Consider the following 16,469-nt stretch of genomic DNA (forward strand, 5'->3'; position numbering starts at 1 on the left):
GCCTCACAAAGGTACTGGCCATGGTCGAACAAATTGTAACGTTTATTGAATTGAGGGACGATGGTATTGACAAAGTCTTTAAGTCAATTAATTGACGTTTGTCTTTTCTTGTGCATCCGCTCCGGCTACATATAATATATTTTTGAGTTGTCCGGAGGTCGGTTCTGCAAGACTCAAGGTAGAGCTGTTCAGAATTTGATCGCCAAAGATAGTCAAAGGTCACTGCTACCTCACAAAAGATGTTTTTGGACTCAATAATTCACATGCTAAGCATGACAATTTCACACAAATGTCGAATTGGATAATAGGACATTTTTGACGGTCATAGATTTAAACTGCAACGTGACTGGTTGGTGGAGGAATACGGCAGTAAGTATATGTGTATACATGCTGTATATACTTTAAGTTAAAAGGATCTGAAGTTCTTTTGCGGCGTGCGGCCGTTTGTAAGATCTTGTCATCTGCGTTCATCACTCACCTGTAGCCGTCACTCAGCAGCGGGAACAATATGTGCATCTCCAAAGTGAGCGAGGCACTACCTTTATTAATTATTCATCACTATTAATTATCCCGGACACAGCGACATGATCCATCAGGATCCAACGGATCTAATTGACCTTCTGTACTTTGCTACACTTCAGGGGACAAGTAAACTGTCAGACACAGGACACAGGTTGATAGTCTACTGTCAAATCACCTGTATTCTCGCAAAGCCAAACCTTATTAACGGGATTTTAAGGGTTTGTTGCTTAAATTCAAAGCTTCACAGTACCTGCACTGTTATTATTATACGTATAGATACTTTCCCTGGACTCGACCTCTCTACTCAGCACATGAATAACAAAATATGGCAACTATAACTATGAAAACGTACAATAAGTCACTTTAGCTAGATAAACCTATCACTACACACACACACAGGCAGACATTTTACTGTTAAGAAAACTGTAAACACAATTCATGATATTTTTCTGTCAACAACACAGACTTTTTGGGTGAATTTTATTAAAGTTTTGAAGTAAAACTGTTGGACTTGCTTCGTGGAGATAAACCTTGGTAAATAGTTTTTACTGGTCCAGGTTTTGTAGGTTTACAGGTGAATAGAATTGGATTACTTTTGCTTCCCTTATTTCAAAGTCAATGTTTCTTTTTTAAAGTGGGTTTTGGTTTGATGCCTGAAATAAGTTTGTAAATCTCACAAGTTTAAGAGATTTTACTGTTTTGTAATATGATAAAAAATGTGTTAATAATTACGGCCACTTAATAGACGATTGCTAACAAATGGCTAAATGAGACAACAAATTGTTGTTTAGCTGTGGGGTCGTATAAGTCACGCGACCGAGGTGTAGTGTGTTTAGCCTCACGCTGCATTCTGGCGATCGCAATTTGACGCTTTAACCGTAATTTGGTGGTGTTCATTTGGGAAGACTGGTCGCTGGACAACATGTAAAAATCATTATCAACTTGTGTTCACCAAGCATTCTGCAATAATCCAAAACCCCATTGGCTTTTTGTCCATGGAACCAGTGCGATGCTAACTTACAGTGCAATGCTAACTTAGCAGGTTGAGCTACAGAATTTGTCATCCCTGCAGCGCTTTCTTGCGGTGGAGGCAGAAATCTCAGAGGCAGATGTCTGAAAGACAGGCTTATCAAAAACCTCTTACCTTGTGGGGGAAAACTAGCTTTTGGGGAAAAACTAGCTTGCTAAGTGATTGCTAGCAAGCGTGTTAGCACGGTTGCTAATGGAACATTAAGTTATTCAGAGGAGGTATTTCCTTAATCAACTCTTGACTGTTTGCAAATCATTCCTCTTCTCTGGACATGGTCATCCTGCAAAAGAGGAAGTTAAATAAAGCCGGTTCGTGCAGCAGAGCTAATACGCTGGACTCTGCTCTCTGCCTTCAAAGGTCAGCAGTCAGCAGTGTCGAGACTACTTGATTTTCTTCAACGGAGCAAATCTGCATGTCAAAGTTTATCAAAGCTGAACTCATTGCATAATCACTAGCGCAGATTGACTCCAACGGTGGGAGCAAATCCACTGATTGCCGCGATCGTGTGTGTCTGGGCCCTAATGCTGTCGCTGATATGTGTTATTGTGGTATTTATTTGCATTTCCTGGCAGAAGCTACACCAGTGGGAACCTTATTGTGTGTGGTTCTCAGCAGGCTAAATCCTCAACACAGGAAAGGAGTCCACTTAAAGCTCTGCAGATCCAAGCGTTGTGATTTCAGGACTTACTATAATTGACCACCTCTGACTGCCAAGCTGAAGCTTTGGGAGCTTGTTGGCATGCGCCCAAGTGAGCCAACCTGCAAATCTGAGTGTTTGTGTGTTACAAATATGGCACACCGCTGAATACATTTTCCTTTCTTTTTTTTTCCCCTCCAGAATGCGGGAGAGGGACCTACAGAGCATGTGCAGAAGGGCGCTGCTGCTGACCGTCTGTATGGTGTCTCTGTGGGGACAACTGACCAGTGCATCGTCACACAGAAGCCACATAGGTAACGTACAACACAGCGTGTGTTCCTCAGGGTTATTTCTGCAGGGCATTTTGCTTAGACCCACCAAAGTCTGCTACCAACGGTTTAAGTGGAGAGGATGAGGATTAAAGAAACATTCTGGTATAAGTTTGTTAATTCATATTGTCCATATTTCAGTCAATTCCCGTGAAAAGTTGAAAAAAAAACAGAGATTTTATTGTATTTTGGGAGCTTTTGACGTCCAGAAGAGAGGCAGAACAAACAGCAGCATCACCAACCTGTGCAAATATACCAGCAGGATAGATAAGAGAAACAAGAAATATGAAATACACAATGCATTTGCAATATCTTTTATGTGTTTTGCTGAATCTACTTTAATGACTTTAAATGAATGAGAAAACAGAACATTACTCTTTGATTGTCCCTGCATACCTACTTTTTGAATGAATGAATTTCCCAAGCCATGTATGTGGAGACAATAAACTGACTCTCTGATCGTGTTTAACGCTTTTAGAAAAGGTTTTATGAAAACAAATTGGAAAAAAAGCTCCTAAAAATAGAAATTTTACAGCCATTCATTTTTACCCTGAACAATAAATCTTCACAATACCACCGTAAGATGCATCATACCAGATATGATACATCCAATTATGTCAACATAAATAACATTATAGCACATCACTAGTAGGGTAAATCCAATGGATTATACATAGTTCTCTCGCTGACTGCATTGTGAGAAACAATCAAAACCAATTCCTCGCAGCTCAGGTCAGGATCATGTGTTGGCCACAGTTCACCTCACAGACTTTTTCAATGGAAATTTATACAATTAGCCAAGCCTTCTTGGGGTCTCTGCTCACCTGCAAAGCACATATTCAAGGTTGCAGCCATGCAAGTCAAGCATCGCGTGAAAAAAAGTAATGCCAGTACAGTAAATGTGTGTGCACGCGTGTGTGCCTTTCTGTGTGTGGCGGGGTACAATACCTTTCAAAGTTATTTCCCTTAATGGGGAGATGGCCTTATCCCCTGGGCACATTGGTAGGAACTGTGACCACACATTGAAATAACGAGTCTTATTCCACTACGAGAGGCACACGTTGGCTGGAGGGACACAGCTGCACGTTAGCTGAAAACATGACCAGCAAAAGAAGAGAAGTTTGATTTCATAGAAGGTTATGAGAAAATGGCCGTCCTTCTTACTTGATTCATAACTTTAATAAACATTGTGAACATGAGTTTATGGTCCCAATCGCTAGTTTCAAGTCTTCTTTAACACAGCATGATGTTTATTCATTAAATATTTGTCCCCTTTAGAGTAAAACAGACCATAAACGATCGTATACTTTAAGGCGGGTTACCGTGTAATTATTGCTACCAGGTCGCTTCCACAGCTTTGTCCGATCTGGTTGTCACTTTAACCCTTTCATAGTTTATTTAAGTCCTTACAAAGTTCATTCTAATCATTTTGTCTATTTCAGCGTTTGGTTGGAGGTCTTCTTTACCCGACTTCCTCTTTTGCTCCCGTCATAATTACTATGACCACTAGAAGTTGCTGTCTGACAATATTGAACCTTCCTGTAGTGATCCAGCCTTCCAATAGATGATTACAGCTGTTAGAGACAATCAGAAGGGAGAGTAGGGTCATACCACCTGAAATCTATCATCTCATTTTCCAATATAATCTCATATAATCCACTGATAACATTTGAGGCTGGTGGTCGAAGAAGAAAAAACTGTGGCAGCAGGATTAACGCTGTCATCATATTTTTCTTACTTTGATTAAATGTTTTACGAGTTCCGGTACATGTGTTCGTATGTTGATTCACACTATGTACTATGACAATAAAGTATACACAATTTACTAATCTTCACATACTCAAACAATATATCTGCTTTACTGTTGTGTACTCACATGTGAAAGTCCAAGACATGAGCTCAGAGACAACAGTGACTTTGGAAAGCTGCTTCTGGTGTAGAAGTCCAATGTTTGTCCAAAGATTCACCATTTCATTTTCTTGTTTAAATTAAAACCTTGCCAGATGAAGTGTGCAATATGCATGAGGTGTGCAGTGAATGCTGCAACTTAACATGATGTTTTATACAATAGTGTAGTGACAATTTGAGAAATGCATTTCAACACAACAATGCTCGTGTGCGCAGTACAGAAATGCTTTTCTGAGTTTAAAGAACTTAAAAGGTCTGCTCAGAGCTGATCTCACCTTCATCCGACACCTTTGAACTGGAACGCTGGTCGCGAGTCAGAACATCAGCGGTCAGCCTCACTAACGCTGCGATTCCTGCAGCCGGGCTGCGAGGCTGTAAAAGCAGCATGAATGGCCGCCGCAACTCCATATCGCTCACAGGGGCACCACCTGTTTACTTTCCACCTTCTCATGTGACAATCCAATGCACATTAGACATGCATGCCACCATTAGCATGCAGTACCAATGTCACACGAGAGCAATAAGTGTGCAAAGGATTTTCTTTTCGTCGATGTTGAAGTGCCCTTTCATCTGCATGCCGAATTAAATCAGCAGCTTGTTATTGTCGGTATTCGGCGAAGACCGGCTTTACACTTCCTTCCATATGGCCCGTTGCATTCTTTCCAGAATTTGTTATGTTTATTGCTGATGAACACGATTGGTGAAAGGTTGGTAGGGGTAATGATTTCCACTCAGATATGGACGCGTCCATAAGGAAGGCAGCCTTGTATAATTACAATGGATTTTACCTTGCTAAGTCTAAATGGCTATGGATGGAATAACGTCAAAGATCCATCTGAGATCTAATTTTGATGTGGTGTCATATTTAACCTTCATGCTGAGAGGGCACACTGATAAACAGGAACATTTAAAACAGGCACTTTGTATCAAAAAGATTGACCCCCCCCCCCACCCTCTCCCTCCTCCTCCTCCGCCCCTCGATCGAATCAATACATTACATATTTTCTGAAAATACTTCCTGATTACTGACAGAAGAGGAGTAAATCCCACTTGTGTGACCGCCAACATGAGGATAAACAGTTTAATCTTCCGGCTTACATCGCCGTCTCTTTGGTTCTGCATTCGTCCCGCTCTTCTGTGTTTGTGTTTTTTTTTGCGCTCATCTGTGAATTCTTCAGACGGCGAGAGGAGGCCAACACAAGGAGCCCGGCCGCGTTCTCTCCGGGTTGCACTGACACTTAGGTAATCACGCAGCCCCGTGCCTGAGCTACGGAGGTCAAGTCAAGGTGGACCTAGCAAACAAACCTCTTTAGCCCCTTTATTTATTGAGGTGGGGGCTCCGCCAAAGCAATCGAACCTTTCGCCGCGGCCTGACTGGAGCCCGCTGAGCTTCCAGCGCGCACACATAACCCCCTGTAATAAGACCACTGCATCCCCCAGAGCACCATCTGCATTCATTAGCTAGTCATGAAAGAGTGGCGAGGGAGGGGAAGGGTGAGAGGAGAGTGGTCTGGATAGAGAGTGAGCGTGATAACAAGTACCCTTCGGCCGTGCAATTTGTTTTGGTCCTGTCGATAGGATTTAGACTGATGGTGTGACCGGGTCAAATTGCGGCCTCATTACTCAGCTATTTAGATACTTGGATACTTTGTTTTCTTCTTCTTCTTCTTCTTCTTCTTCTAAACAATATCTCACTCCATCCCATTTGAAAAACAGTAATCAAGCTCTGTTGTTACTTGGTCAGTGTCTGCGAGGGGGGAAATGTGAAATGTGGGAGAAAGGAAAAAAGGGCATGAAAAACCTTTCCCGCTGAGGCTGCGATGTAAAGTGGCAGCGGCTCCCCCCTTTTGAGATAACAGCGCTCCGAGCAGTGCCGTTTACAGGTCGTAAACTCTGTTACATTTTTAAATATAAAGCATTAAGCCACATGGCTCGTGGATAACTCCACAAATTGGAATCAAAATGACTTTGGAGCTCAGGTTTACGTTGGGTTTATATCAAGGTCCCGTTCGACATTCACATGCACACGAGGGGCCGTGCTGCCTTATTAATAAGATGGAACTGCGCGCTGGCTCTCATTTGAATTCAGAGGAATATTTCCATATTTGCTTATGGTAGAGACTTTTTAAAAACAGTGGGATGCACTCTAATGGTTCATTCTCAAGCAGATTGTTCGTGCTTCAGGGGATTTTTTTTTGTATTCTCTGCAAATTGGCTTTCCCCTTTTTCCTTTTCAGTGTTTCATATTAGGAACAAACCGATTCTCCGGAGCACGAATTAATAGAAGTATACCTTTAAAAAATTAAACTTTTTTCAAGAACTTTTTCCCCCCCCTTCATTGTCCCAGTAAGATTATTGAAAAATGTTTTGTGGAAAATACATATTAAGATGTGCTACATTATTAAAAAATGTGAATTGGAATATGCTTAGTAGATAAATTAGAATTGTTTCTGTGTTCCAGTCTGGAAGGAAAAAGGCTGTGAAGAGAGATTTTCATGGTTGGTGGCTCTTGATGAAAATCAGCCAGCTGAGTTGTTTTTTTCAGTGTCAAAAGACTTTGATTATTCTAGAAATTCCAAATAGTATAATTCAGACAGTCCAACTTTGAATCGCTCTCTGGTAGATTTAGTCATTGTGTTTTTTGAGCAATGAAAATATTTGTTTTGTAGTCTACTAGTGAAGGAATATTAAAATAGATGTTGCAAGAGGATTGGAAAAATAACTTCATCTTTATACTGCCTGGTAGTCCCATCATTATTAACCACGTTCCGCTTTTCTCTTTATTAATATTCTACGAAGCCTCAAACTGACAAAATGTAGTAAAATATTACCACACAAACATGCCTGACATTTTTGCACCACTTTGCCAGTTCAAGGATTCAGTATTTTTCACAACGAGATGATTTTATAAGGTCAAAAGGCATTAATCGAAGGAAGAAAAAGACCCAAAAGAGTGCAATAGAGGAGGAACGAGAACCATCTGATGAATAAAGCCTGACTGAGAACAAGCCACTGGTATGTGCGGCCGTTCAGTTCACGCAAATTAACCCGAAACAAACACAAATTCAGATGAGGAAACATTTTGGTGGAGAAAGATGTTGATCCCAGCCAACTGGATCCTGTACGTTTTCTACCTCATTATTTCTCGTCAAGAGCTCCAGTACACAAGTTCCTCCAGTGTACTGGCCCGTAATGAGCCCAGTAACGCGGTACGCCGCGACCCAGCAGCAGAGATGCCGGGTTGCGGCGTACATCAGCCGGCACGCCGCACACGCCCCCGCACAGCAGGTCAGCGTGGAACCCTTGCCCGCGGGTAGCATGACATTATACCAATCGGCGGAAGAGCAGGTCACCCCGGCCCTGGGGACTCGTGGGCGGGGGGGGGGGGGGTTTTGCGGCTTGCCGAGCATTCGTCCTGACATTTGGAGAGCAGGTGGAGGACACAATGGTAGACGGAGATAGCGAAGTGGAGGGAGATTGAGATGGAGATGTGGGGGCTGTTTGAGATGCACTGTGGGGATGACAGGGGTCAGCTCGCCCCATCTCCCGGTGGCAGCTCGCGAGATTAGAAAACCATCAAACGTCCTGTGCTATACGCATCGGAATGGCAGCTGTATAGATGAGCCATGAGTGTCTGCGTGTGGCCCTGTGTGTGTGTGTGTGTGTGTGTGTGGTTGTGTCGCCAGCGGAGGGCAGCAGGGGAAGTGTGTGTGTGTGCTGAGAGAATGTCAATAGTTTTATTCACTTGCTTAGAGGAAACCAAAGTTCACTCCTGAGCTTGTTCTTTTTATCATGTGGGTAATGTTATGGTGATAGCACAACTGAAAAGACCTTGTATGCATCTGCAGATTTTTTTTTTTTTTCCAGGGAATTATGGTTTCATAAACATGATTCCTATTTATACTGCGAGGGAGCTCAAGAGGACCGCGGAGGCTGTGTGTGTCTGTAAGCATGCGAGATTTTAAAAACAGGATTACGGATCATTTGAATGGTGAATGGAATTGAACGGCGCCTTTTCAGTCTCTCGACCACTCAAAGCGCTTTACCACGACATCGTTTACACCCATTCACACAGCGATGGCAGGGGCTGTACTGAGGACTTCATTTTCATGTCCTGACACATCATTCTGTGATTGACGATTTGGTTTCGTTTTAAGTGTGTCGTCTCTTTTATGTGTGAACAATGTTTTGTTGTGAAGCCTGTTGTCTGTGTCTTTTATGTGGGGAAACTTTGACGCCGCCATCTTTGGCCAGGACCCCCTTTGGGGAAGAGATTCGAAAGTATATCAAGGGTTATGTTCGGAGTTGCATACTAACCTACTGCCTACTACATCAATCAGTATGGACCGCTTCCTGCATACTAAACAGTGAGTAATTAACAGGACACTGTTCACACTGACGTAAACTCAAGCAATACACATTCTCTGCATCACATAATCGATGGTGGCTCACCTTTGAAAACAGATTGATTTCAAATTTGAACATATTTCTATTTTTTTCAGATTCAGAATCAGCTTTAATGGCCATGTACAAAAGATAAATATAAAAGACAAAAAAAAAGAAGACATTAAGAAAACAGAACAACAGTAACCAGTGGTCCAGAAAGTGCAGATAGTGCAACATTTACTGTTGTATCTTAGTGTTGAATATGTTTTCTACAGTACATTTCTTTCCTCTCGCTGTCAATTGTAATTTTATCCAACCGATTATTTATTTTAACCTAGAAAGAGAAGATGCAATGCATTTTGGGACGGTTGCGTATGTTTAATAAAGTTGCTGATCTAGTAGACATAATTTATTCTCTGTGTGTGTGCAGTTAAAACACACAACTCAATGTTGCGTCATACATAGTTTGAAGAGTAAGAGAGCCAAATCCAAAGTCAAGGTCTTTACTGGTTTACACTTCTGCAGTTGGAGGTTGAGGTATTATTATTAACATTTCAGGTGCACTCGCCCTCAGTTTTAACCAAAAATGAAGCAGTTCATTAATTAGTTTTCCCCCCAAACATCAGCTTATTAACACACATTGTAGAAGAGCATCTTGAGAATGATGGTTTTAGATCATCTGCCTTTAAACTGTTGGCTCATTTACAGCTTGTGTTTTTTAGTTTTTGTATTCATCGGTATCTGTATTCTACCTGTACAACATCTTAAAGTAGACTCTGTCTCTGTGTTTTATTGTGGCAGACGGGATTCATACTGTGTCAGAATCAGATAGGCAAGCAGCCTTCTATCTCCATCTCCTCTCTAATTACAGCTTAAATGTAAACCCATTATTCCTGGCTACATTATGAGTTACCTCTGGCTTTTCTGAAACCCCACGAAATGAGGATTTGGGGATTTTGATAGAAATCGAAGGAGAGCCTGGTGATAACGATTTGAGCTGATGAATGCAATTAGCAGAGAAGTACTAACAGCATGGCGGTAATTGGGTCTTACAAACTAAAAGCCTGCCCTTACCCAGCAATTAGAGCAACCTCCTTTAAAGTTAGTCAATTGTATTGCTGTTAATGGGCTGTGCTTGGCTGAAGCTTAGCACGAGGAGCCACAGTCCCCTTTCAAATTATCCACTCCTTGTCTCCGCTCTGTTGGACCTTTAATGTGTTGAAGAATTTCTAAAGCGATTAATTTGTTAGTGATGGTGATTCACTGCTCTACAGATGTTGCTATATAACATTAACTTTGGAATCAGTAATTTATTAGATTTTTATGTATCATGACGAGGTTGTTCAGCTTTCAAACGTATTGTTCCTATATGCTCTGGTGTTTTTGCTAATAATTTTAAAGTAAGGACGGGAAACCCGTGAACTTAATGTGAATACACTGTTCATCACACCTCCTGAATGATAATAACTCAAATCAATTGACTGACATTTATGGAATATATATTATATACCTACATAAATCAAAATCAATAGACTTAAAGACCATATAAAGGAGCATTCTATTTATGTAAATTCACACACAAATGTTTTAATACTGTAATTTTTTAAAATGATATTACAATTCATCAAAAACTGTCTTTAGTTGACTAAAAATAATAACTAGTGTATTGATATTTGCTGGTGTTGGAAGCCTTTTTGGCAACACGCATCTCTTTGTAGACTCTGTTTCTATGTTCATGTCAATCAACGCTTAAACTCATTAATACAAATCACATATCCAACGTACTTCATTTGCCGCTCAGATAATTGTTGGTTTATATCCTTATTTAAGATACTAACCACGAAATGCCAAAAACATGATCCATTATTAAGTTAATACAGTGAACGTCTACCTCCGAGCCTGAGTTTGTCCTTTCCCGCATTCCTATATGGGTTATTTTATAAATATCTTACTGTACAAAAGGTCACATTTTCTTTATGAATGAAGCTAACGCTCATAAAACAGCTTTGATAAAATGTGTGAAGAGAAAGCAGCCGTGTTGGTTCTCTGTGCAAACAGATTATTAACTCTCATCTCAGTTTTTAGTTTGACTTCTTCTCTCCGAAGTAACACTTTGCTAATTTTGGGAAAACGAAAAAAGGATATCCGAGAGAAGCAAGCCAGCAGGGTCTACACAATATGCGTTTGAAGGATATATACACAATGTCAAACTGGTTCAGCAGCCAAAACAGGTTAAAGAGATAAAGAAAGAAGATCGAGCTACAGATCGCAGGCTAAAAATCAAGCAAAAGCAGCATGTGTACACATTCAGTATACCTTCAGTAGCTAGCATAGCAGACAAGGGCTAACTCTGCTAACGTACTCTACACACACAGGACTTTCTTCAGGGGGAACACGACGTTCACAACGTGCACGTCTTGTGTAAAAACCTAAGTTGATATTGACTTATATCATTAAGTTATTTGAATTAACATATGTAGCTTGACTTGCATAACTTAAACCAAGTCAATATATACTTTAACCATATCTTTAAAACTGTGACAGTTTAATAAAGTGGGCTTTTTTTTGCCAGTACTCGGTCATACATGTCATGTCATTGGCAAACTAATTATTCTGTCGATTAGGTTTGAGGATGTGTTGGATTTTAATAGCCCGACAGCTTGAACAATAATTAAGTGCTGAGGTGATTGGTTGGTGGCTTACAGCATCTTAAGCATGTTTTTGCTTGAATCCCCCCAAAAAATCTCATTATCCTCCCAATTTTTTATGAATGTTTCAGCAGCAGCATGTATTCCACCATGAAATCACAGATTACGCGTTCGCTTCTCTCACGTCTACTTCTATAAAACATCTCGAGCTCACACATATTTAATGAGCCGCCGTAGGCTAGAAGAATGGCACATGTTAAAGCTGGGGTTTAGTTGTGTTACGCTAAATGGTTTCTCGCCGAGTGTCTCCCGTGAGTGACGCACACACACACTGGATATGTCTCTAAGAGTGTATCATAGCGGTTTAAATAGCTTCAAAGCAGCAGGCAGCGCTGTCTGAGTCATGTGCAAACAGGTGCAGACAGGTGCAGCCATACTTAGAGAAGCCGGAGACGTGTTTGTGCAAGAACCAGTCAGACGGAGGACGGATAGAAAGAAAAGCAGGCAAAGATCATACATTGAACTTTTTTCGGGAAGGTTTGCATGCTCACCGTCGAGCTCTAAACTAGTGCCTCAAAGTCAAAGGTAGCATTTACCTGTAAAGCAGGCGACACATGAGGAAATAGGTCTGAACTGATGGTCCGAGCAGATTGCCTGGTCGTTGGAGAGGGGCTTACAAACTCACTCACCACCACGGTGATTGAGTCAAGGGAGCTGCCCCGATCTTATCGGACATATTTTATATTTACAACCTGATGTCTGGATGTTTCCCGCGGTGCGTGGGGGTGGGGGGGATTACAGACTTCAAAGAGCATCGACCACCTGCTGAGTTTATCAGGAGTTCAGGCAGAAGAATCGCCAATAAAAGTTAGAAGTATGCAAGGTATGTACATCTTTCTGTGATGCTGCTATTTGCAAGTTACAAAAGGCTGATTCATTATGAATCAGTCCAAATGTAGACCAGTATCCAAATCAGCTTCATTCAAAGTGCCCGATTGGCAGTGGAGTCACGTCGTGCCAGTTCATTTACAGAGCACATTTAAAAGCGCAAAGAATACTGGCATGTGCTTTACAGAGATGAGTGCAGATTTTTCTGAAAACAAGAGGAGGGGAGTTTATATTTTACCAACAGCTACGGCGGCAGCAGTGGTTGCTACACATAATTGAATGCCTTAAATAGCGTCCTTTCTTGGAGTCATAATTCAGCTAAATCTGAACACACAGACATGATAGACATATTCTCATGAATCAGCGAGCACTTCTCCGTGTCTGTCAATCTAATTAGGATTCAAAGAGAAAAAGAAAACTGGTCCTAACGACAGCGCCTGCTTGAGAATCACGTTTTTACATTTTCATCAGTGAAAAGTAATATTGAGATAGAGCTCTGTGTGTGCAAGGGTACAGTGCAAACAGGACCGGCTAATAGCAGATACATCATCTTTTCATTAGTGCTAATTTGCTACTGCCTAAAATTTAAAAAAAACAACAAGCCTCATGATGTAGCCTGCAACGTAACTCACTGAATCAATAGTGAGGCAACATTAAGCTTCCTGTTTACATCCCCCCGACACATGGGAAGTGTTGTTCTGAAATTAAGTGTGGGGCACAGTTGTCTTGATTTTGATGCACACATTCTGAGCAAAAGAACATTCTGACAGCTAGCTTCGAGAAATGACGCGTTCGTCATGATCAATTGAATTTAATCTTGAGTATTTTCCTTTTTCCCTCTTCGGGGCTGTTTCTTGCAACTCTGTCGTCATTAAGACCGGTTCCAACAGCTCAACATCTGTCTCCAAATTGGCATATAGTATTATTTCAAGATGTCGGAAGAACATGTCGGGGAAGTTTAATGTCCTCTCTCAACGCTAATTCCTTGTTCTTACTATTACAGATATGCAGCCCCCCAATCGTAAATATAATCCATTTGCCTTAACAACTGTCCCCCGAAACCTCTTTTCCACGCAGTCTGATAATATAAATCCTGACAGACATTTATGAGTGCTCATCTGTAGTCAGGCGATGTTGAGAGGGAAGTCGGAGAGGAACTCGTCAGCTGTTCCGCCTTGGGTGGTTTCTTTTTTTTTTTCTTCTTTTAAAGTAATGCTACGCTATGGCCTGGTAGTTATTCACTAGAGGCTGGATACTGACTGAATAAAGTGAAATATAAGCTTCTAAAATGCAGTACATCAATTGCTTGCCTCCATCTTCCGGCTGCGCTCCATGACGTTTTGCCTTCTGGCTCACACCTCCTCAGGAATGAAGTGCAGTGCCGGGTTTCCACATCGGACCATAAAAACAGCAACCGAGGCTGAGCATCAAGTTTATGTGAATGGACTGGAGCATAAAATGTAATGGGTGGAACCATTGGAGTTCTCCTGAAATGGCTTCTTTTTTTCTTTTTTTTTTTAAAAGGTTTGTCGACATATTTTCGGCAAGATGGTCTATTAAAAAAAGGAACATTTATATTGAGCTGTCAGTGGGTGGACAGGTCAGATGCTCCTTTAATAGTGTCCACAGGCGGCCCACAATTCAGCAGGGGATCAGCGGCGATGGCTGCATCGACGCTAACAAGATGATATTGTTTTCCAGGGCGAGGTTTTGATTTAGAGAGACTGGTTAAATATACCCCTCAGATAGCAGCATTGTTAATGCAATTACATGACAGTCTGATTTAGAGGAGAATAATCTCTGATCCTCAGCTATGAGTCATTTAAAGCAAACCATCCTTTTAGTTTTCAAACTTTGCTTGTTGTTCTATGTTTAAAAGCAGTGTGTTGTCTCCACCTAGGCCTCCGTGTGATGAGGGAGGGTGCGTCTCCGTTTTTTTTTTAGATCGTCGTGTCCCTGTCATTGTGACAGAAATATACAGTTTAACTGGGGACCCCCGTCCCCTTTTCAGTTGAACCAATCCTTTGTGTTTCATGACACTGTGTCTGTCACTCAGCTCTGAAAGGCATCAGTGGAATCTGCTCGAGATGAAAAACATGGGAATCCAGTCGGAGAGCAGCGACGCAGCCGTTTAGAGCAGACATGACGTCTGCTTGACAGATAACCAGCACGTGTGCATGTCGGATGAGAAACCAGAGGAGGAGAGCATCTCCGGCTTCTCTTTTGTCTGCCTCGATGGAGACCAATGGTGGAGCTGTTTGATCGCTCGATAGGAAATCCACTTTCATGCACGCTATAATATTAATATTATGCGTTACTGTAAACCAGGGATGTTACTTATGAAGCACAGCAATCAAGTATTGATTCCCTGAAATGAGGGAAACAAAAACAACTTACTTAAAGGAAGAGGGGTCTCTGGATGCTCCTGAAGTTTGAGGTAAATAAGTTCTGGACTTAAGACACTATACATTTGCATCAGGAAATATTGTGTTGTAAGAAATGTACATCAGAAAGAGTCTAAAAAAAACCTTTTAACTGCATGAATAGGCAAATTCACGAAAGCTTTTCTGTCCACTGCATTTCTACACAAATATATACATATACCCAAATATAGGCTACATGTAGGGTATTGTGCTATTTGCATACATTTGCGAGATTTGCCCTTTTCTTTGTAATTGAGCCTTATTGCAAAAATAGTCAAATTCACAAAGAGCAACGGCAACAGCCTCATGCAACCACAAGTAAATTATTAGCGTCTTCTAAGAGTTGCTGGTTTTCTCTCTGTCACATTTCAATTAATTGCCTGAAGTTTTCGAAGAATGCTTCTGCACCTTACCTTGACATAAAAGCAACATGTGTACTTTTCCACATAAATAATTGCAATTGTACACACAAAAAAAGGGAAACTCGCACCAAGCCGACATATATTAGTGGTGTATTTGCACTGTGAGAAAAAACCCACTGTCATATCTTTTGTGAATGACCTTGAGATGAGCACACTTGATGGTGTATTCAGCGGCTGCAACCCATTTGTAAATTCGTCCCTCAGTTTTTCATTGTGTTTATCCTTGAGCCATAACAACCCACTGTCATGAATGTGTTATGCTCTGCCCAGGTGCTCGTGTCTGCGTGTGCACAACAAGAGATACAAATGAGATACGAACAAAGCCGGGGACCCACTCATCAAAATATTGCTCCACAGAGCTCCATTTGTGTTGGAGCCGGTCTCCCGTGTCAAAAAAACTCGCCGTTTCATATGCGCGACCCCACCCATCCTGACCTCCTTCTAAAAACCTTGCCAGTAACCCTCATCCAGGGATAAATTACACTTCCACAAAATATATTTGGTAAAGCAATTCAGTAAAATCGATGTTGGTTTAAGAAAGGGTCAGCCATGATCACGCCTGCTTTGTGTCAACAAGATTCCCCCTCAGCCATCCACAACCCGTAGCCTTTTTTCATTCTGAAGAGAGAGGACCAGTTTGGGAAAATAGATGTCTGCAGTTTTTACATCCTCACAGTAATTTGGGAGGATTTTAAATCAATGTTGCTTGTTTTTCATATCCTATTGGCTTCAATTAGAGTCCAAGTAGCACAGAAAACAACTCAATACATGTTGTCTGACTGAACGAGAGAACAAGTTGGAACAGAATGATAAAGGATTCCTTTTTCCTTTTTACATTACAGCATTACGGATCCTTTTCAGAAGGAATCCTTTGACTAATACTCAGCATCCTCTGTATGACAACAATAACTTGTATGCAAAAGCAGGGCACTTCATCTACAGTACTGGTCGTCCATTAGATGAAAATTGTAGATATTCAATTACAGCTTCGGCCTCAAGTGAAGTACCTTCTAATATTTAGAAGATGCGTCCAGATCTTAATGTAAAACAAACTACATGTAGTGATAGACGACCACGGGATACATGTGTCAGGCCTTTTTTTTTTTATTAACGTGCGGTCGAATCTCTCGTGCGATGTCAAGATGAGATGATGAAACACGCACAGTGTTATTCACTAAAAGCTACGGCACATGTGTTGAAACGAGAAAAAGCGACTGTAATGGTTCTTTGACAGTGTGTCTGAACATCCCTTATTACATTTCCAGTGACTGTCTAG

General features: G+C 41.3%; 2 protein-coding genes across 2 annotated transcripts in view; one reads left to right on the forward strand and one right to left on the reverse strand.

Annotated features, from left to right (window-relative positions):
- The window catches only part of tspan2a (tetraspanin 2a), a 356,749-nt gene that overhangs the window by 161,653 nt on the left and 178,627 nt on the right, over positions 1–16,469 (reverse strand). The window lies entirely within an intron of this gene.
- The window catches only part of tafa3a (TAFA chemokine like family member 3a), an 83,362-nt gene that overhangs the window by 48,485 nt on the left and 18,408 nt on the right, over positions 1–16,469 (forward strand). Inside the window, exon 3 of the mRNA XM_068594441.1 lies at positions 2,391–2,503. Within this exon, the coding sequence (XP_068450542.1) occupies positions 2,392–2,503 (112 nt within the window). The 5' untranslated portion in view covers position 2,391. The remainder of the gene's footprint in view (positions 1–2,390; positions 2,504–16,469) is intronic.

This window comes from Clinocottus analis, unplaced genomic scaffold, assembly GCF_023055335.1.
Source record: "Clinocottus analis isolate CAN_PGR_092001 unplaced genomic scaffold, fCliAna1.0.p SCAF_3, whole genome shotgun sequence".
Taxonomy (NCBI): domain Eukaryota; kingdom Metazoa; phylum Chordata; class Actinopteri; order Perciformes; family Cottidae; genus Clinocottus; species Clinocottus analis.